The sequence below is a fragment of the Pimephales promelas genome, chromosome 17 (assembly GCF_988280905.1).
Source record: "Pimephales promelas chromosome 17, fPimPro1.hap1.1, whole genome shotgun sequence".
Lineage (NCBI taxonomy): Eukaryota > Metazoa > Chordata > Actinopteri > Cypriniformes > Leuciscidae > Pimephales > Pimephales promelas.
This window is the reverse complement of record NC_142785.1, coordinates 23,885,098-23,906,905: the sequence shown is the minus strand read 5'-3', so window position 1 is coordinate 23,906,905 and position 21,808 is coordinate 23,885,098. Positions and strand designations below refer to the sequence as shown.

At 35.1% G+C, this 21,808-nt stretch overlaps 1 protein-coding gene and 1 long non-coding RNA gene across 2 annotated transcripts in view; both read left to right on the top strand.

The window, feature by feature from the left end:
- atrnl1b (attractin like 1b) overlaps window positions 1-21,808 on the top strand; it is a 101,399-nt gene that overhangs the window by 46,625 nt on the left and 32,966 nt on the right. Inside the window, exons 25-26 of the mRNA XM_039664951.2 lie at window positions 6,066-6,127; window positions 18,007-18,085. Of these exons, the coding sequence (XP_039520885.2) occupies window positions 6,066-6,127; window positions 18,007-18,085 (141 nt within the window). The remainder of the gene's footprint in view (window positions 1-6,065; window positions 6,128-18,006; window positions 18,086-21,808) is intronic.
- LOC120489540 (uncharacterized) lies at window positions 9,274-12,128 on the top strand. The gene is made up of 2 exons (XR_005624788.2): window positions 9,274-11,041; window positions 11,284-12,128. It is a non-coding gene; the product is annotated as an uncharacterized LOC120489540 (long non-coding RNA).

The window sequence follows — 21,808 nt, the reverse complement described above, 5'->3', positions numbered from 1 at the left end:
ATTTGATTAATTACATTCATACATTTCATTAATTTATTATTTAAGTTTTTAGTTTGTCATTTTAGTATATCAACAAAAAAATTATAAATGTTGCATTGGAAGCTAACTGAAATTTTCATTTAATATATTATATTTCATACAAAGTATTATATTTTATTTTGGGTACCAAAAACAATTTTTTATAGTTTTAGATAACAACAACGCTGTTTTGGATTGTATAAATAATCTGTATAAATGAATCTTTGTTCAGGTCAACTGATATTTCTGTTTATAGATTTTATATCAATAATGAGCAAACAGTTGATAATAATGACAAAAAGTATTTTGACATGGTAATTATAACTTTTTTTATCGCCCTGTTATGGTCATTATTTTGCAGTAATGGCCAGCTTATTGGATATATTCATATCCTTTCAAATGGAAAATTTCCCAAAACATATGCAAAAAATAATATTTACATTTATTTGTATGTACTTTCCATTATGGTCAGTCTGTCAAGATTTACCAAACTTTTACCAAACAAACAAGATCTTTAACTGTGCTAGTGGTTATTGCGATGAATAAATATTGAATGATTGTGCTCATAATATTACTTTTACATTAAATAAAAAGAAAATCTTTATTTTGCAGATAGATAGACAGCAGGCATGTTCGTCTATATACTTAGTCAATGGTAGTTGGTTCACACCGAGCAATGTACGCTCCTCCTGGCCCTGATGTCTTTCCCTACATTACCAGTCTCTGAAGGAAAAAGTAATAACCTTCTATATTGGTAATAAAATATAATACACAGAATATGATAAACACTTATAGCAGTCCTTTAGAGGGTTCGATGTTGAGCAGGTTTCTGTGCCTAGTGAACCTATTTATTAAAAAATCCACCTCAATAAAGGAAGATTTCATCTGGTCGATATCCATATGGTTTATAAAGATAACCACCACAAATCCTCTCAACCTTTCTGTCGCTCATTACCACTCGCCAGCTGTGCACCGAGACGCTCAGATACTGCACGCCATTTGTTGTTGGGACTATCTCCAACAGCGAGAATGCACCTAATATTGATGATCATTCATTCCTCCGTTCCTCTATCACCTATGAGATGAGTTTCTTTGATATGGTTCATTTATTTACGTTGGTCTCACGGACCTTCATCTCTTGAGCTGTGTTCAGGCAGTAATAGTTTTTTATTAGATTTCCCAAAAGCAGAGTCACTTATTTACCATGGAGATGCATCATTAAATCAAATGGACCCCCGTGACACGGTGAGCTCGCTCTCCTCTGATGTTTATGATCAGAAACTGTGATCAGCATTTATTAGCTTACCGAGGAAAGTGGGACTGTGAAAGTATGAACATATGAGGACCCCGACCCCTCTGAAAGCATCAGATATTAGATATGGAGAGTTGAAGTGCTCTTGTTGTGCAGGAAACCCAATCTGACAAAACATTACTGCTGCTTAACTGTCTCATTGTCTCATGGGTTGGTGTGAGGTCGTCAGCCAGTATGAACAAGATAAATACTCCTTTCAAAGCATATGTGCAAGCTTTATTTATTTATTTTTTTGCTTTAATGTCACAATACGTAAATAAAACTGTTCAGTGAAAGTACCCGTAGTTAAATTTCAACCTTTTCAACCAATTTTTTTATTTGTATTTGAATGTATATGTAGTAGTTTTTTTGCATATATTTAAATGAGATTTGTTATGGTTAATGAAAATAAAATCTAGGAGAAAAATATTAAATCAGACTGTCTGTACACATATATATATATATAATTTTGGACCATTTGCTTTATTATTATTATTATTACATATTGAAGTATGGTAATTGCATTACTAATATATATTAGTTTAGTATATGCATTACTAATATATATATATATATATATATATATATATATATATATATATTAGGGGTGCTCCGATCAGGATTTTTGGGGGCGATCACCGATCCCCCATTACTGGAAGCTGTTTCACCCGATACCGATCACCGATTACATTGTCTATTTGAAGACTTGTATTTATAATGTAGCATTATTTATTAAACTTTATTTAACAACAATATACATTTAAGTATTACATTTAAGAGAAGAAAATGTATCATGAATTGTCACCTGTGTATTTATTTGCAAGCAACATGTCCAGCATATTAACTTAACAGCTTGGTTATCAGGAGCAGCTTACTGTAGGGCTTGACATAAAACTTTCCTGTAGAATATAAAATAAAAGACAGAACATCTGAGTCTTTAAATTTAGCTTTAGACTTAAACTAAAAACAGCAACAAAAAAGGCTATAGCCAAAATAATGTTTTGAGCCAGTCAGCCATCAGTTTTTCTAACACACTTAAAGGACCACAGGTAGTAAAGTACACAGCAATATAGACTTCCATATAGGCTATCTATAACTTTGCTTTTTTCTGGGATACTTAGTCAGATCTTGTGGGCATTTAGAGAGGAAAAGAGAGGGGGGATAAAGATTATTAGATTCATTTCTCTCAATTTCTTGGTAATTATTTTATTTATTTGTTTGTTTGTTTGTTTTTTGCAAGAACCCTTGCAAAATTATTTTAAACAGATTAAGAAAGCCACCACTACAACTGGTTACATCTATTTGGTTAGATTGATTTGTTTAAATCCAGTGAAGTCTGTCCCACCATGTACCTAAGATAAATAAATAAAACATATCCAGTTAACTAGCAGAGTATTCATTTAGTTCACTATTAAATAAGAAATCTAGTGCTAAAATGTGTTTTTGAACTCAAGCGGTGATCAATGTCATGGAAGCGTGCTTCAATCTATCGCTGTTGCGGACTCTATTCATTCCGGTGAAATCACTAAATAAAAAAAAAAATTGTCTTTTTCACACACCTTGTAGAATTGCCATTTTTATCAGGGCGTAAAAAATTGTTTCGAGTTTTGCTTCATCTGATCGGCCTTTATAGAGACCGCTGATCACACATCCCAAAGCAAATATCGGTGACCGATCAATCAGAGCACCATTATGTATATATATATATATATATATATATATACACCATCATCATCATCTAACATGACTTAAGGTTTGAACACAACTGGAATAATGAAGGGAGAACAAAAGAACCAAGACTGAGATGGTGTCGCAGTAGTTACTGTCCTGTTTATAGAGTATGTTTCAAAATGCTCATTAGGATAATTTTCCTGACAGTCCTGTCTACATCTGAGATGCTTTGTTAGTGGTTATTCGTTCTACAACATAATGAACAATAACTATACAGGGTGGTTTAAGTCCTTACAATTTATACAATTATCCAATATATTTTAGATAATTGTACATCTAAAATATTTTAGACAATTTATACAATTTACCTAATAAATCCTTACAATTTATGTAATTATATAATATATTAAAATTGATGAAAATTAGAATATCTATGATAAAAGGGATTATTTCAGCTATATATAATATACTTATTGACAGACACTTTTTAGTAATATGCACAAGATAATGTATGTTGAATATGATGTATGGAGATTGTCAGCGGACATTTTTCATAGTTTTCGTTAATAAAAGGACCACAAATACAAACCTGTTTGTCAGGTGCCATTACAACACACTGATAGATGTCAAAACTGTTTCTGAATGTTTGTAAATGCAAATACTTGAATGTTACTGTTCAGATATGCAGTATTAAGAATTATTTTAGATTGCCATATGTTTGCATATGATTTACAATGTCTAAATGACCTATTTGGTGTTAACATCTTGTCCATGTGGTGCTTCCACAGCATTATTTATGGCACAACAAGGCATGGTCTCAGTGGGAGCAATGACTTAACTGGGCAGATGTAGGGGCTGCACAACTGCTCTTTTCAATCCCAGCATCTTGCTTGCTTGTCTTTGGGGACAAAAATGGTTCAGCCTTAATGGAGTGTTAAAGCTTTCTCTAGCGCTGTCTTTAGCCCCAGCCGTGTTCCTGTGACAACGACTTAATGAAATGAATGGGTTCTCCAAAAGACCTGCCCCGCTCTGCCAGTGTTGCATTATTCATCTGGTGGTGAGTCAGGGTGACTTACAAATTTGTACATTTAGAACATTAATTTTTGCTGGGTATATATTTATCCAAGTAGTTATTCTCCTTGCCTTACGGGATGCTAGGAGAACACATCTTGACACTGTGAACCTTGAACAAGTAGTTGAATGGCCAGAATAAAAACTCGTAAGCATAAGCAGCACAAACCATATTCTGATTCCACTTTATATTTGGTATCTTTATTACTATGCACTTGCATTTTAGCAGGTCAGGTAAAAATCTTGAACTGGCCTAGCTGGGCCAGCACAAAACACCTTAGTGTTAAGCCCTGATATGTTAAAGGCATCACTAAATGTGACGTTTATTACAATTACAATAAGCTTATGTGAAAATTGTTTTAAGCTCACTTAAATTAAAAGATGTAATTTTTAAAGCATGTAACCTTAACTTTTTTTAGCATGCAACTTGCTTACAGAAAACAAAATTGATAGATATACTGCAAAACACTTTTTTATGCTATTGAAGTGGATACAGGTAAGGTTAAGGTTAGGGACAGATTTGGTGGTATAGTTTGGTTTAAAGGCACCATGATATCAAAATCGATAATTGTTGTTTTTTTGTGTTTTTTTTACAGAATTTTGCAGTGATTTATCCATGTACATCATTATTTATTTATTTACTTATTTACATTCATCTGCACTTGTAATCTAGTCTTTGCAGAGAGTGGGACTAAAGCCTCCATTTAGTTAGCAAATCTCACCTTCCTATGATTCTATTAATTACTGAAGCATGAAATCAAGCCTCTCCTTACATTTTTTTTCTCGGTCCAGAAGCTGCTTCTCTCGGATAGGCTTCACAATGAGAAAAAAATTATCGCAGCGTCCTTTTCATGACATCTTTAAGGGGTAGAGATAGGGTCAAGTATAATTTTAACTACAGATGTAGTTACATGCAGATATAAGTAGAATGTTAAAACAAATATGTGCACAATAAGTGCATTGTACAAATTATAAATTTTAATGTTAGTACATGGTAGTTAAATTCACTTAAAGGAGCTGCATGCAAGATTGTGGCCCAAACTGGTACTGCAATCACTTTCAAATTAGGGTGTATCCCTCTCTTCCACCTTGACTCAAGGTTGCCAGATATGCTGCAGGATCCAACAGGAATGTAGGCTGATACAAGAAGCTTTTTGAGTTTTTTCTGTTAATTATTTATTTCGCAATTGTCACAAAGTATTTCGGATTCATATTGAGTTTTTTTGGTTTCACAATTTTAGACAATTTTTTTTAATCCGATTCCGACACGTTCGTATCTGCAGCTGTGGTAACTAGAGAAGAGCTGGCAACCCGAATGCCGCAACACTACTGACTCCGTGATTGGTTACGCATCAGAACAAAACACAACATGACAACATCAACACTAGTCGAGGGCTGCAACTGCACTTTTTAATTGACAATATCCTGACCGGACTACTGTTGTCAGTGATATAAGTAATTGAAATTAACATAATTTCTTAATGTCTAGTGACATATCAGGGAAAATGTATGATTAATTGAAATACATTTATTGCATACAGCTCCTTTTAATATTAAGTGGTTCACATATTCTCTCCAAAATGCAAATCTGGTCATCGTAAAGCTCTGCCCTGTGTGCTAAAAGTTCAGCCAATTTGAACGTGCAATTATGGACTTTTCTTCCACAGTGTAATTTAATCCCTTCTTAGCCATGTTGAGCTACACCAGTGCATTTAATATAAGACACAATCCCAGAAGGCAAATATTTGGCATGTGTGTAATGCCTGAGGGATGTCAGCTCAGGTAACCATGAACAGCCATTATTGCCTCCATTTAACAATTAGCGGGGACAAGGAAAAGAAAAAAAATGATGCATGTGATGGCCCCTCAAGCTAGAAAATCTGTTATGACATTATCTCTCGTGAAGGACCCTAGCCGCAAGCAAAGGTCTTCATCATCTTTTCAGGTAAAGAGCTGTTCTTTGGTAACCTGTCACCCCATCATTTATCTCTCTTTTGCTTTTGTCCCCTCACAGATCGCCTTCTCTCAGCACAACAGCATTATGGACCTGGTGCAGTTCTTTGTGACGTTTTTCAGGTGAGTGCTTGTTCTGTCTTTGTTCCTTAAACATTTCAATGGAGTGATGTAACACCGAAGTTAAATCGTAACAACATCTTTCACCTGTTATGCCAATGTATAATCATTTAGTGACGGCCTGCCCGGGTTGGATTCCTCAGCACTCGATGCGTTTAATGCCTTTTCCCTTTAGATTAGTGAGACAGTGCTGAGAGTGCTCTTTAGGCCAAGAAGAAAATTGAGACCTTATTGCTTTTAGTGTCCTCCAGCTCTGCGTATTTGCTTAAACTACTATATACATTCAAGTTTTTAAATGATCTAATGGAATTAATTCTTCTGATAGACTTGGTGCGGTCACATTAGCAAAATTTCACAGAAACAATAAGGCCCATTGTCAATAGTATAATAATAGTGTAGCGAAGCATCATCAAACTTTTAAAACCAAGCAGTTTTCTGTTGGTCAACAAGACCAACATGAGCGAAATCAGCATGGAGAGTATTTTCGTCCTTACTCAAAACTCCCCATCGTGTGGATTCCTATTGAAATGACTGGATTTTCTCCATGATGTGACGGCACGTTTAAGCTGCATGAAACTGTTTACCTTACTTATATTGTATATTAGCTGTCGCTTTATCTTTACTTTTTGTTGCATAAGCTAATTTGATATCAATGAAATGAGGCAAGGAAACTGAATAGGTTGACTAAACATTATGTGCCACTTTCTATATTAGTTTTACTTTTAATGCATAGCTAGTTCACCCAAAAATGTAATTCATTTACCCACCTTTGTCTTTACAAACCTTTATTCTAGCCACTCTTTATTATAAAATTACATTGAATGGAGCCTGAAGATTTCAGGCTTAAAAAAAAGTTTTTATTCACTGAAAATCTTGACATTCTCAGACTACTAGTACTGTCTGTCTGTAGGTTTTAGCCTCTGGCTAAAGACTTTTGCGTCATCGGATGATTTTTTTTTTTTCCCTATACAAATCATACATAAATCTTTAGTCTAATATGAGGGTGGAAAGCATGGTAATATGAAAATACTACAGGTTTCCTACTAATACAAAGCTTAATGCTAAATCCTGACGTATCCCTTTATGCTCTTTTGCACTGCTTAATGGATTGGTCTGCTTTTGGAACATACAGATTTCGAGTCATATATTTTCAATACATTTTTTTGATTTAGTTCATAAAATTAGTCTGGTTCATATACAAAGCTGTCATATGACTTCAGAAAAAGTATGTTGCTTTTAAATCTTTTTTGAACCTTTAAAGCTTTCAGCCCCCCTTAATTGTAATTCCATGAAAATAAAAGAAACCAGCACTTTCTTCAGAATTTTTTTTTTGCAGAATAAGAGTGCAGAAGAAATACTTTAATATGAGATTGGACCAAATTGAGGGTTAATAAACAATGACAGCGCATTTTCAGTTTTGGCTGAACGAGATGAGACAAAACACAATTGAAAATATACTTTTGATTGTGCGGTCATGCAATGCTCCATGCAGAACTGCTTGGCTCCTTCCTCCAAATGAGGTGTCATTGCCACAAGATAGATCTGCCATCCTGATTTGTTAATTTCTGTGCAGTTTCTTGATTTGTCATTAAATGCACACCTGTTCCAATTGTGTCTTGTTAGATTTGGTTACAAAGACCGTCTCTCTTTGAACGGTCAATCCCTTGCTGCTGCCGCTCCCTCTGGTGCTTGTCCTGATTCAGATCGTTGTCCTGGATTAGACAGCCCCTCTGGAAGCCGGTGTCACACACTGATGCACTCCGACATGGGGTCAACTTGTTCTTCACTTGTTTCTGACTATCCCTGGGCAATCAGTTTAACTACTTGGCTTCAAGCATGCCTTAGTGTGTGCAATGTGACATCCACACTGGCAATGTAAGCAGACTGGATTTAATATGTTATTTTAAAGGTGCCCTAGAATGTGAAATTGAATTTATTTTGGCATAGTTAAATAACAAGAGTTCAGTACATGGACATGACATACAGTACAATGAGTCTCAAACACCATTGAGTTCTCCTTCTTACTTAAATCTCGTTTTTGAAAAACACCCTTGAAAAATAGCCGAATCTCCACATAAGACCGACTGTGACGCAACAGTCGGGATCATTAATATGTACGACTCCAAACCTTTGCATATGCCAGCATGGCAGTTGCTCAGTGTTTGGATGTACACAAACACAAAAGTGTTTTTTAGTTCCTTCATCTGAGCCTCTGAAGAAACAATGGGTTAATTTTATTTTCTCTGAAAATTTCCAAACATTTCACCGACGACTGGCCTCAGGTCGAGCTACCAAGCAACACTTTCTGATGTGTAATTATTGTTGAAGTTCAGACAGGTAATCTTTCTCTCAAAATCGTTCAATACTGTTTATGCATCAGTAAGTCAAGCGAGTGACTAAAACATCAACTTCACGTCGTTTCTTTTAGTAGGATGAAAAAAAAAACGTATTTAAATTGTGAATAAATTATATACAGAAAGCGATCCAAAAACAATCTTTCCACACAGCACGAGTTTATCTGGACAACTCGTTATGAAATCAATGACGCATGTTACACTGCACAACGAAGCTCTTACTGTATTTACATGATCGTGTCTGCATTGGTGAAAGCATTAGAGAGTGCAGAAACTGCGTTGCAATGATAAGATCTTTATTCTCGCGATCAACAGACTGTCCTCTGCTGCTCAATTCTCATCACAGCAACATTTTTTGTGATGGGAATAGATCTAAATACTTCAAAAACATCTCACGATTCGTTAATCTCGATAGCTGTAATAGTAAAAACGTATAATAGCTGTAGCAAAATTATTCGAGAGAGTTTCACATATAATAGACAGCTATTTAGCATATCAGCCAATTACAGCAGAGGCCGGTTACACACAGCAGACACACCCCTTCATACAGAGTTTTCAAATCAGAGGCTAAAATCAGGCTAGGAAAAATGCCTTTTATTTTTAAATTCTGACTATTTTTGATCTAAAAAACATACTAACATTATAAGGGCAACAAAAAAGAAAAAAAAAACATTCTAGGGCACCTTTAAGAAAGCTTGGCACTTTATTCTGGAAATTCAGTTTGAGTCTGCTAAATTCAAACCTACCTTCTGAAGAACCAGACTCAAATGTTTCACCAACATAATTTATTCAAATACACTGCAAAAACTCAAAATCTTGCCAAGTATATTTTTCTAATTTCTAGTCAAAATATCTCAGCTCACTTAATATAAGACAAAATTACCTAAAGACCAAGATTTAAGTAAGATACAGGAGCTTGTTTTTAGACAGTGCATCTTGAAAATCTTGTTAAGTGAAACTGTCTTAAAAATATCTTGTTTTGAGTCATATCTCAGATGAAACAAGCTTTTTTGACATTTTGACAGTTTTTTAAGCTGCTGTGTTATTTGTAAAAGATGAATCGTCTTGTTTCAAGAAACAGACTTAACTTGAATTGAGACAAACCTGCTTCATTGAAAACTGCAGGCCAACATGCCCAACTCACAACAACTCACAATGACATGACAGCAAAAAAAAAACAAACAAACAAAAAACGTAATTTATTTACGTATAAACAACTTTACCAACATACAAATTTATATGTATTCCTATTTAACTTATGCATATTAAAATCGTGGTTTTGACTCTATTGCATTCAATTGTCTTATCAATTAAATTTTCAGTCTCATTTATTAATAGTTTAACGTTACTCATAAATAATAACATTTCGTTCTGTTCGTGCCTTTTGCTGCAAACTCGCTTTGAAGCATTAGCCTACATGGTGTTTAACAATAATATACTTTAAAACCTTCCCATATGGAAAAGGTTTGCTAAAAACTCCTGTGATTTGTATATGTTCCAACAGAATATTGTAAGGGACATATGCAAAAACCACATATATAAATTGCATAATATTAATGTATTTTTAATCATATTATGTAATATGTGTTCTACAAACAACTAAAGCAATATAGATTTTCATGAAGTAAAAACAAAAAAAATGCAAATTTAATATGAATTTCCAGCATGGATGTGTATAAACAGAGGACAAGATAAGAACCAGCATGAGGGAAGTACAGCCTACTGATTGATTTATTTACTGCACTGAGTCGAGGGGCCTATGCCTGTATCAGTCATGGTTACATACTGTATAATCTGTCTTAGATTAAAAACACAACATTTAAACTACACACACGCAAGCGCACATTTTAATTACAAAATTATTTTTATTAGAATGTGTTCTACAAGATGCAGTTCCATATTTCACATATCAATAGTTTTCATTTTATATCCTGCATCGATTTCATTTTCATTTGTGACAATTTCTCTAAACTTTATCACAGTACTACTATGGTACAACCTACAAACAAAAAACTTTCCTAAATGTTGAAGTGTTGAAGTCTTTATTAACTAAACTGAATATAATTTACTCAATAGTTTGAGTTGAACATACCGAAATAAATGACTAAAACTCCAACAATTAATTTTGTCTGAAATTTACAGTTATATTTAAGTTTTTCACTAAAATAGGCTAATTTAGTTTTTGACTAACCAATTATTAATTTAAAATACACTTAGCTAATATTTGTGAAATTTCCATCTCAATATTTGAGACTGGATAATTAAACTGATCTGTCTCAAGAACCACAAATATTTCTAAAATAAAATCAATATTATTATTTAACACGCATAAGAAATTAATTAAGTTTACTCAATTAAAATGTATTTTACTGTCTATGATTACAACAACGCACCCCTCCCCACCCTCTGACGTGACGACAACTCAACGGTTGAACTTGAGTGAGCGCTGTTTGAACTTGCGGTTGCGCGCTGTTTGAACTCTCCCAGTCCAGAAAAGAACAGATCTCTTCTCCTCTTCTCTTCTCATCGGCGCAGAATTGGAGCATTTCCACCTGACATTAAGGTTTGTTTGTTTTATTTTATCTGTATAATCATTAATATGCTTTAAATAATTTTATTTAATGAAAAAAGAACATACAGAGACGCAATGTTACTCAACGAGTGTCGACTTGCGCCTGCCTTTTCGCGTGATTGTAAGGCCTTGCATACAAAAAAAACACACGACTTTATTCTTAAAGATAATGGATATAACTAATTTGGATGATAAAATGTCCTTAGAACTGTGCACTGGTTGTTTATTGGCAGGTTATGGAGTCAGTCGCGTCGCAGCATTTTTCGGCTGTGAGTGACGCAGGACGGCGGTCTAAATTTAGAAGTTTCCCCGCAGAGGCGAGTCCATCTCCGGCATGGGAACCAGCGCTGACCCGGTGAATACTGGATAACAGACCGGTTATTACACTTGAATTACTTTAATGTTTAGGCCTAAATGTTTAATTTTTACATCGAAAATGTTTCTTACATGAGTTTAGATGTAGTCAATATTGTACAACTTATGTGTTAAAAATAGAATAAAATATGTTTGCTGTAATGTTAGGATATTAATTGACAATAAAGGCCGTGTCATGTAGTTATGCTGGTGGTTGTATGGAATATTTTACAAAGGTTTAGAGGAAATAAAAAAAGTTAATGTTACTGCCATATAAACACAGTTTATATTACTCATAATTATTTGTTTTTAAATGTTTCCCCCCAATTATTTCTACTCAAGTTTATTTGTTAATGTACCAAATGCAGTTACTCAGATCTATTTAATTTGTTTTACTAACATTTACTCAGTTAATACAGTGTAAGTAATTGCTTTCACTGCTTAAAAATTTAATCAATATTCTAAGTTTAAAAAGGTTAGTAAATCATATTAAATGTTTTTAGAGTGCATCAACACCAGAGTTCATGTCACATACTAAAACATATTCGAGCCAATTTTAATCACTGTTCTAGAAACATATTTGATTCAACTTTGTTCATTTGCAATAATATGTTGTTGTTTTTTTATGAATTTTTTTCTTCTGCTGAACAAGAAGAAAGATATTTATTTGGTACCGGTTTTGACATTTTCTCACTAAATAAATTATTGCGATTTAAACATGTAACGTTATGTTTGTTGTTTTTATTTATAATTGTAACGTTAGTTACATAGTTTTAAGAAATGGGTTAGGGTAGGATTAGTGGGTCAAACTATATTTTAATGCTTTATTGTTAATAAAACTGCCATTGCCCTACACATTATGTTCATTACGTTTTATCCTTTTAAAGGGATTGTTCACTTTGAAATTAATTTTTGATTTGTTTTCGCTTACCTCAAGGGCATCCAAGATGTAGGTGTCTTTGTTTCCACAGTATTTTCAACTTTGACATTATTTGGTCGAACCTGTGTTGTCTGTCAGTCATATAATGCAGGTTTAGGGGGTCCACCTCAAAGAGCATGCACAGAGAAGTCAAAATTAAACATGATTTAATGACTCTTGAATGTAAGTACACACTGATGGCCAAAGACACGAAATGAGCGGAGGGGGTGGGAAAACGAACAGTATTTATATAGTTTTTACCTCTTGTAAACAGCCATGTCGAACTGATCTGAATCAGATGTTGCTGACGCGCGAGAGATCACTTCTGGCGTAATGTTGGACACGGTTCGGTTCAGTTTGACATCTGATTCAGATCAGTTTGACATGGCTGTGAACAAGAGGTAAAAACTATATAAATACTGTTTGTTTTCTCACACAAAACGCTCGTTTCGTGTCTTAGGCCATCAATGTGTACTTACATTTACGAGTCATTAAATCATGTTTAATTTGGACTTCTCTGTGCATGCTCTTTGACGTGGACCCCCATACCTGCATTATATGACTGACAGACAACAACGGTTTGACCGAAAAATGTCAAAATTGAAACTACTGTGGAAAAGAAGACACCTACATCTTGGATGCCCTTGAGGTAAGCTAAAACATCAAAAATTAATTTCAAAGTGAACTATCCCTTTAATATTGTCTATAAAATCGGTATGTTTAGGTGTGGGAGTAGGGTAAAGAGATTTTTCATTTATAATCTATAAAATATTCTACTATGTTTTTATATTGCAGCTCCATAAATACTTTTACCGTTTTGTGCAGTCCTCTGGGAATTTTTGCGGTTTAAAAAATTAAATAAAAAAGGTTAAATGTAAGTCTATTTTTCACTTTTTCTGTCTAGTAAACAGTAGTTAATGTCTTAAATCTAGTAGGTAAAATGTCTTGAATCTAGAACCATGTCACTTTTGTTGAGCTTACAAGAAGGTATACACTTGAGATGATTACAGTATGGTAAATTATGGCTTATTATGGCAAAAGAGGACTGCCTAATATGAGTCAGGAATGCTAACTTCAAGGCATTTTGTCTCAAAATGCCAGTTTCCAATCTTATTTCAAGTTGGTGGTGACTTGTATCTAGAAGAGTGTAACAATTATAGAACTAAAAATTAGTTAAATACACTTGAAACAAAGAGGATGACAAAAGAAAATGCTACTTTTGAGGGGAAAATGCTATTTTTGAGCATGACAAGCTTATTATGAGACACAAAACATCACAATACTAGTAAAATATAGCTAAAAATGAGTTTTCCCTGCTAATTTCAAGATCACTCATATCTTTTAAGGCTTAAATATAATGTCTTATTTCAAGAAATCTTACCAAGAGAATTTTCACTTGTTCCATTGGCAGATTTTTTTGCTTATTACAAGCAAAAATATCTTGTATTAATTTTTTTTTGCTTATTTTTGGAGGGGCATTTTTTCCAGTGTATAAGTGAAGAAAGAAGTCTTCTCAGGTGAATGAGAAACTGTCTGGCGTTGAAAACCGCTCTGTCATCTGGGAAGTTCAAATGCTGTTGTATGTTGCTCACGTATCATACAGGAAATTGCACCAGCTTCAGCACGCCTTCCCTTGGCAATAGGTGAGAAGAAGCATATAGTTGATTTCAAATGCTTCAGTGGATGCGTAGTTGGCAGATTACTTGTTTTTAACCCCGTGAATTGCTGTGGAAAATGTGCCATGACAAGGTGTGGTGCAACTGTCAAATAGGATAAACTGTCAAACAATGATTTTCATTTTAAGCATTCATCCATCTTGTTCACCCGCACATACACTACCGTTCATCAATAATAAGAAATGTTCCTTGAAAATTTGAGATTCATCTTTGCCATCACTGGAATACAGTACGTTATATTAAAAATATACTGTATATAAAAATAAAGTTTGTTATTTTAAATAGTTTTTATGGTATTTATGGATCAAAAGCATATGAAAGCCCAATCGAAATAATGACATGCTAAGTCAGACTGCATTAGATGTGAGATGAGAAGTCCAAATGATCACTTTAAAAACCATAACTATGACAACAAGTCAAAACTGTAACCGCTGTGTGAAAAGTCATTGACTAATTTCATAATATATTTTATAGTTCTGACTTTGTATGTGATCATTTCACCTTAAGTCATAATTTCAACTTAGTTGTCCGTTATCATAGTGAAGGCTTAAACCTAGTCCCAGGCTAAAATGCAAGTAAAAAGCACTGGAATATCTTAAAACATCCCAGTGCCATTATTTTGTCCTAGGAGATACACCAGTAATGTTTTTTAAAGTCATAATTTTGACTTTTCATTTCCTAATGATTTAGGGCCATATTTAGGGCCAAATTTATAGATTGCACCAACATATACCCTCTTTTGGCGTTTAAAAAAATACTGTCAGGATTTACTAAAGCCACACAATGAAAAAAGGCGTGGACACAGTTGTTTTTTCGGATTTCCCTTTTCAAGTTCAATATTTATTCTAAATAAATCATGCAAAGTGATTTACTATGGTTTGCGCTAGTCAATTGACTGGTTTTGTACCATTATTTAATGCCCAAAAAAGCATGTCTTAAGCCACTTTGCACCTCCACCGTTGTCTTAATGGAGTGCCTTGGTCATTATGGAAATGATCTGGCTGTGTCAGTGTTTATTAATATGTGCATTGTCAGTAAATCACCACCAGAACTTTCCACTCTCATCTGTGCTTTTATGGGATTGCAGTCTTGCACTTATTTTCCCTGTTTAAAAATCTGGCCGTTAGTATTTCATAATTTAAATTAAGCTAAAAAAAAAAAATGCTGGGGAAGTAGCGTTAGGCAGGATTTAATTCTGTTAATCAAGTGCTTCCTCCAATGAGCATTTCCCTGATTTTATCAGTGTGATTTCTACTTTATTTCCACAGAGTGAGATAATACTCATGACCACTGGAATCAAGACTAGCCTCAGGCAAATTCTGTTCCATTACCAGTGCAGCTAGAGAGATGCCTAACGTACAAACCTGGTGTATCTAGACATTTTATCTTTCTAGTTATTACAATAAAAAAAGACCCTCTCTGTAAAAGGGCTCTGCAGGGGTGTGTTGAAAATGTATTGTTGATTAAGAACCTGTCAGTGTGTGACCTGAAATTAGAGTAGTTAACATGAGCAATAGGGAAATGCATTTCCACCCTGTGAATGGCTTTTTAACAGTCTTTTTGTTAAATGGAAGATAATGCATTTGGTTCAATTCATGCCATCCATTTGCTTTTATTTAACATCTAGCACATGCTGTTCAGTCTTCGGGGTAGGACATGAGTAATTCCTCTCTCAGCTTTGCTGTAGCTGTCTCTTTTTTATCCATTCTGTGCGTAGATTGCTGCCTTCAGATGATATGGGCATCTGCGAAATCACCAAAAATGTTCAATCACTTCAAATGATTTCATTTCCCAGACATTTGCTCATTTACAGGAAGCTCAGTGAATCAGCAAACTGTAATGCAGAGTGATTTGACGACGAAGTTGAACTAAACATCGGTGTCATGTCGTTCGATCATCCTCTAGATCCCCCTCTCGCCGTAATGAGACGGTCAAGGATGCCAGGAAGGCTAAAAGTGGGTGCTTAAATGGCAGAAAATGAAATCATCAGGGGGTGAAACTGTGATTTTTGCCTTGTTTGGTCTTGATGATGTCAGTGGTGCTTTGAGACCAAAGCAAAACTCCCTAAGGGGACTGAGTGTCACCTTCGTTACATAGTTTGTATCACCTACAGTATGTTATTTTTCTGCTAGCTGATTTTGTTTTTGTATTTTCTAGTCTAATTGCACTGATGCAGAACATGTGGACTGCACCAAAAGACAAATCTATTCAGATATTGTAAATCGCACCTGCATTTTGCCCTAAAACCTGGAAAGGTTTCCTGAAGTGATTCCTGAAAAGGGTTCAATACAAGACTGCTTATCATTGTTTAGCAGGCGGCTTTTTAATTCTTTCTCCCATTGCTTGTCCCAGACCTTTCATACCATCCTCTGCTTTTGTTGGTCCCTGGATACCTTCTTAATTTACTTGCATATTTACTCAACTGCCATATGTACCTCCACATAAGGGGCGAGAACCTTTAATTGCTTTATTTTTCGTATTAATTCGGTTTCCAGGTGGAACCGCAGAGGGGATTAAGTCATGTTTACTGCCTGCAATGTACCGGATGAAAGGCTTCGATCTAAAGGGGGATTTCTCCCGCACTGCTACTTAATCGAGCCATTCAAGTTTGTCTCTTCCCCGTTTGTGTCCAATTTGCCATTATCTTCAAACAAACCTAAGATGGTGTGCTTTTGAAAGCATTAGAAGGATTACATTTTTTTTTTCTCCACAGCTTTTTTCATCTATGCAAACTGAATTAATTTCACACAGAGATGTTTATGAATGCTCACATATATCCGTGGATACAGTAAGCAAAAGCAATTTCCCTACAATTGACGACTCTGGTGTCTGCCCGGTTATAAGATTAGTCTTTTGATGCACATCACCAGATGCTAGCACTTGACTGGGATGAGAATATTTCTCAGCTTGACCACTGGAATGCCTTCTGCGAGTTTCAGAGATGCTGACATTTATCAGTGCATGGTGTTTTGTCCATTTACTTTCATCTTTTAAAATGGGATTGTCTGAGAAATTCAGTCTAGATGATCTGTAAAACCTTTAACAATGTGTGACAAAGCAATTGTATAAAATACTGCCAACATTTTTTATGTTAGTCAAGACATTTGTCAACACAACTGTCATGTTCTAGAGACCCATAATTGGTGGCTACAATATGGAATATTACAAAAACCAAACTACATCCATACGGAAGGAAGTAGCCAGTAGGAAAAACTTAAATCATATATCTATCACTGAGGTATCTCAATGAATAAATCCCACCACGTTAACACATTTAAATGCTTTGTTTCCCAGCACCCACAACCCCAAATAAGCCATGGCAATTCAATTGTCGAATTAATCTTGATAAGCAAATTAAGAATTGTTCTTACTAAATCATATATTTTTTAAATGTCTAAACAATAGTTTCACAGTTTTTATTATTTTTTTTATTTTTGGTTTTATTCAGTGATAATGTTGAATGGTATAAGTATAAATCTGTCACTGGGACATTCTTATAGTACTCATAGTGCAAAGTTTCTAAAACTTACTTAAGAAGACGCATGAGATGAGAAGTATTTTTTTTTTTTAATACTAAATGTTAGTGATTAGTAGGGATGGGCCCTATGACCCAAATATCACACAGTATGAATAATTGAATCACTGTAACATTATACAAAGATATCGTTTTTTTTTTTTTTTTTTTTTTTCAAAATAATCGTTATTTTAAAAAAATGTATTTCGACCTTGATGGATGCAAACTAAAAGATAATTCATAACAAATAAATGGTCAATCTCAAAAGTCTCAAAACAGTAAAACTAACAAGTAGTTTCAGAGTTTAATTCTAATTGAATAAAACCCTGATATTTGCACAGATATTGCAGATCTACTCCAATATAAACAGAAGAATATCAGATTATTCTCCAGTTATCGTCATACTGCCCAATCCCTAATGATGTAATGATATCTCTCTGAAATGTCTGCATCACGTTTAATCTTTCCATCCCTTCATTTCTTCACCCTACAGCTGTTTTCTGTCCCTTTTGCTGGTAGCTGCGGTGGTGTGGAAGATCAAACAGACCTGCTGGGCCTCCAGGCGACGAGAGGTATGTCACAAAACAGAAGAGACATAAAGCGCTTCTCATTACAAGAACATAAACGTATATCTGATCTTTGTGTCAAATTCCTTGAAATTTCAAAAATTGCCAAATATCTGCTGATTTACTGTTTTGTTTGATATATCGGTTTATGGAATCACTTCACACTATGGTAAGTCTGTTTTCCGTTTTGTGGATTTTCCTTATGGAATGTGATTAGTCACGCTTTAGACATGCGTATCAAGCCTTGTCTGCCACATGAAACAGTTCTGCAGAATCCACTGCTTACAAACATGCCCATCTTCCTAATTAGGGGCCCTTATGAGCCAATTAGCTCTGACAGGAGTTATCTAATGCAGTTTAGAGCAAACTGAACAATAAGCACGGCAGATGTCTGCGTATCAAGGAGAGAGATACTATACTTCCACTAGTTCTCCTGCCTTTCTTCATTTCATCGTGGCAGATTTTAGAATCAGAGTTTTAAAGGGGTTTTAGCGACTAGGTTTCGGAAAATTTGCTACTCAAACACCTAAATGTTGAAATGAAGAAATTCATAAGAATGATTGGCCAATGGCGTAGTGCCTGTAGTGCGTTTATTCTATTTTAGTGGGCAGAATTGACATTGATAATCAGGAAGGTTGATATCTTTTGTTTCTGTCCTAATTGATGTATGGAAATAAACGAGTTATGATTGCAGCGACCCAAAGCTATATTCATCTAAAGAATTAAATCCAATAATGCGTGATGGGGCAGATGGGCCTCCACCATTAGCATTCGGCTCACTGCAGAGCTGCACTCCACAGGTTCAGATTATCTGTTTGTTTCTTCCCTCAAGTACTCTCAAAAAAGCTTTTATCTTTTAATTTAAAATGATTGAAAAGTTTGAGGAGGCACTCCAGAAAAATAATTGCTTCTGAAAATGTGTTTTCTTCTTTTTTTTGTCTTGATCAAGAAAGAGCCTGGATGACGTGCGCCTCATTTCGGCACCAATCATGTGACAAGGTCGAAGCTCGAGATTGAGACAAAAATTAAACTAACAGGGATTTTTCTGTGCTTTTCCATTGCGTTCAGAGGCATGCGAATAGTGGTCCCGTATTGCCATTATGAAGTGCAACTTCCGTTTGTATGATCGTAACCGAAGAAGCTGTATTCCTCTCATTTGAACGCATTTTGTCCTGATGTCCTATTGAAAGACATGAGTTGAAAGCAGAGGACGTGTTTATAACTGCCATTATGCAAATGTTCTCCACTACACTGATTTTGGCTGAGAGATCAAACAAGAGAATATATCTAAAAAGCAGCAGTGCTCAACACAAATCAGAGTGCTTGCCTTTGAGTTCCTTCAGCGCAACGTTTCCATGAAAATCCTAGAGAACGTCTCATTGTCATCTGCCCGGATATTTGCACAGTTGCTGTTTGCAATATTTTAGTTTTAGTTTCAGCTCTGAAACGGTCTCTTGTGTTGAAGTGCAGTGCATGGAAATCTGCTTAAAATCATCCAATTAGTGCTTAACCTCATGCATCATGCGATTATTTTATCTCTCAACAAAATGTATCGTACTTAGGCAATCATGCCATGAAATCTCTCTCTCTCTCTCTCTCTCTCTCTCTCTCTCTCTCTCTCTCTCTCTCTCTCTCTCTCTCTCTCTCTCTCTCTCTCTCTTTTCGGTGTTTGTTAGAGGTGCTTAAAGTACTTGAATTTTGCTTTTTGAAATTTAAGTCCTGGAAAACCCTTGAAAACAGCAATATTTATGAAAAGGTACTTGAAAAATGCATGAATTATTGAAAGACAATATGCAAAATTAGTGTTTAATTTTATTGATAAAACAATCTTTTCACACAAGATTAATACTGCAGCCTGTCTGTGAGATAGACAGAAATGCATGAACTTCCTCTCCAGGCTCTAGATCCACTCTGAAAGTCACTTGTGATAATTTAACCGCTTCATTTGAGAAACTATCATCATGACATAAACACACAGAAACTCAAAAGGTCTTCGCGGCAACCCGCCAAAATAAAAGTTCGGTTTAACTTGACAGGAGAAATATTTTACTGTTGGACAGTAGAACGTAGATATTTCCTAATGTAATAATACACTAACACTAATCAAAATAAATTTTAAATTTTTTAAACAACTTCATTTAAGGAATAATCCATGTTTAATTTTAACAGTAAAGCGTACAAAAAGTTTATGATAAATGATAACATTTTTGTTTTATGGCTTCATTTTATTACCAGCAAAAACACAATTTTTATTCATATATATATTATTTATATATACATATTTTTTTCTTAAATGTTCATAATACATGATTTCAATTAATTAGACATGCTTTTTGATTGCTAAAAATTACATGCCCCCCCCCCCCCCCCAACCTTATGTTGTATGCGTCTGTCTGTGTCTATGTACAACAATATATATATTGCATAACTTCAAGGGATAGTTCACCAAAAAATAACAAATTTGTCATAATTTACTCACCCGCAAGTGAGTAATTTACAAGTTATTTTACCCACATTTCTTTTCAGTAAAATCTCCAGCATTCTCATTGCTTTTGTGTAGTGTTGTTGGCCTGTCTTGTATCTGGCCAAACGTCTGATTTGACTTTATATAGTAGACTTGGCCTGCTCAAACCTACCACATTCCAGAGCAGAGGATGGTTTGGCCTTTTTCTTCAAAAGACAAATTGGCCTTGTGAAACCACATAGTGTGACATAGTGGTATGACGATTTCAGATCAAGACTTAGTATGGCAGATCTGAAAAATGTATCCTAGCTCATGTTTAGTGGAGGGAGAAATGTGTTCCATGTCTCTGATTTGATTCATCACAGTGATGGTATGGCGTGTTTCGACCTGATGTTAAGTGATTATGTCGAGCAGATGCATTAGAGGACTGTCGTCTGATGCCGGAGGGCTTGATAATGGTGTTTTGCATTTACCGCACTGGAACATTACACGGGTAGAGTCACTTATGCTTTTGTCTTCTAAATCTGTGGGTAGGATTGCATTTGTGCAGGTGATTATCGGTTCTGTCGTGTCAAATTCCAGAAATGTCCCACAACTCTTAATTTTTCATTGAGGTTGCAGCAGCCTCTCTGTGATTAGTGCTCTGTCTGATGATACAACAGATCAGTCTTTAGAAAACAAGGCATCTGTTGTTTTTGCAGATGAAATATTTATCTTGCCTTTTTGGAGAATGATATATCAACAGCCTGGTTTCTTATAGCTAGAAATTAGACTGTGGGAGGGAAGATAGCAAAAAGTGCAATTAAACGGTTTTATCTCTGCTCTCCAGTGAGCAACACAAACAGGTCTGGCTATGGGCATTGCCCTCGTCCGCCCTCGTGTTTTATGATTTATAATTTATTGAAAAAAAAAAAACCTTCCCCGCTGTTCGGACCGATGACTGCAAACTGAATGCTGAAATGAAAAATTACATGAACAAGATGGAACAGAGGTGATTAAGAATAATGAAACCGTGCCGTCCTGAGTTATTAAATTTCGTCTAACATGCAGTTTCACCCAGAGCTCTTCTGAGTGGCTGACGAGGAGTGAATGTGCTCATAATGAAGGTTACATGCCCCTGCTGTAATCACGTAATAATTTAGGCAATGGGATGTTTTAATTGATTTGGGCAAAACTGCAAATGAATAGTTGCCAAGTAGGAAGAGAATGTCTGGTGTCCGGTGAAGATTTGATCGTTTCTAATGCAGGACAGGCATAGAGTTGGG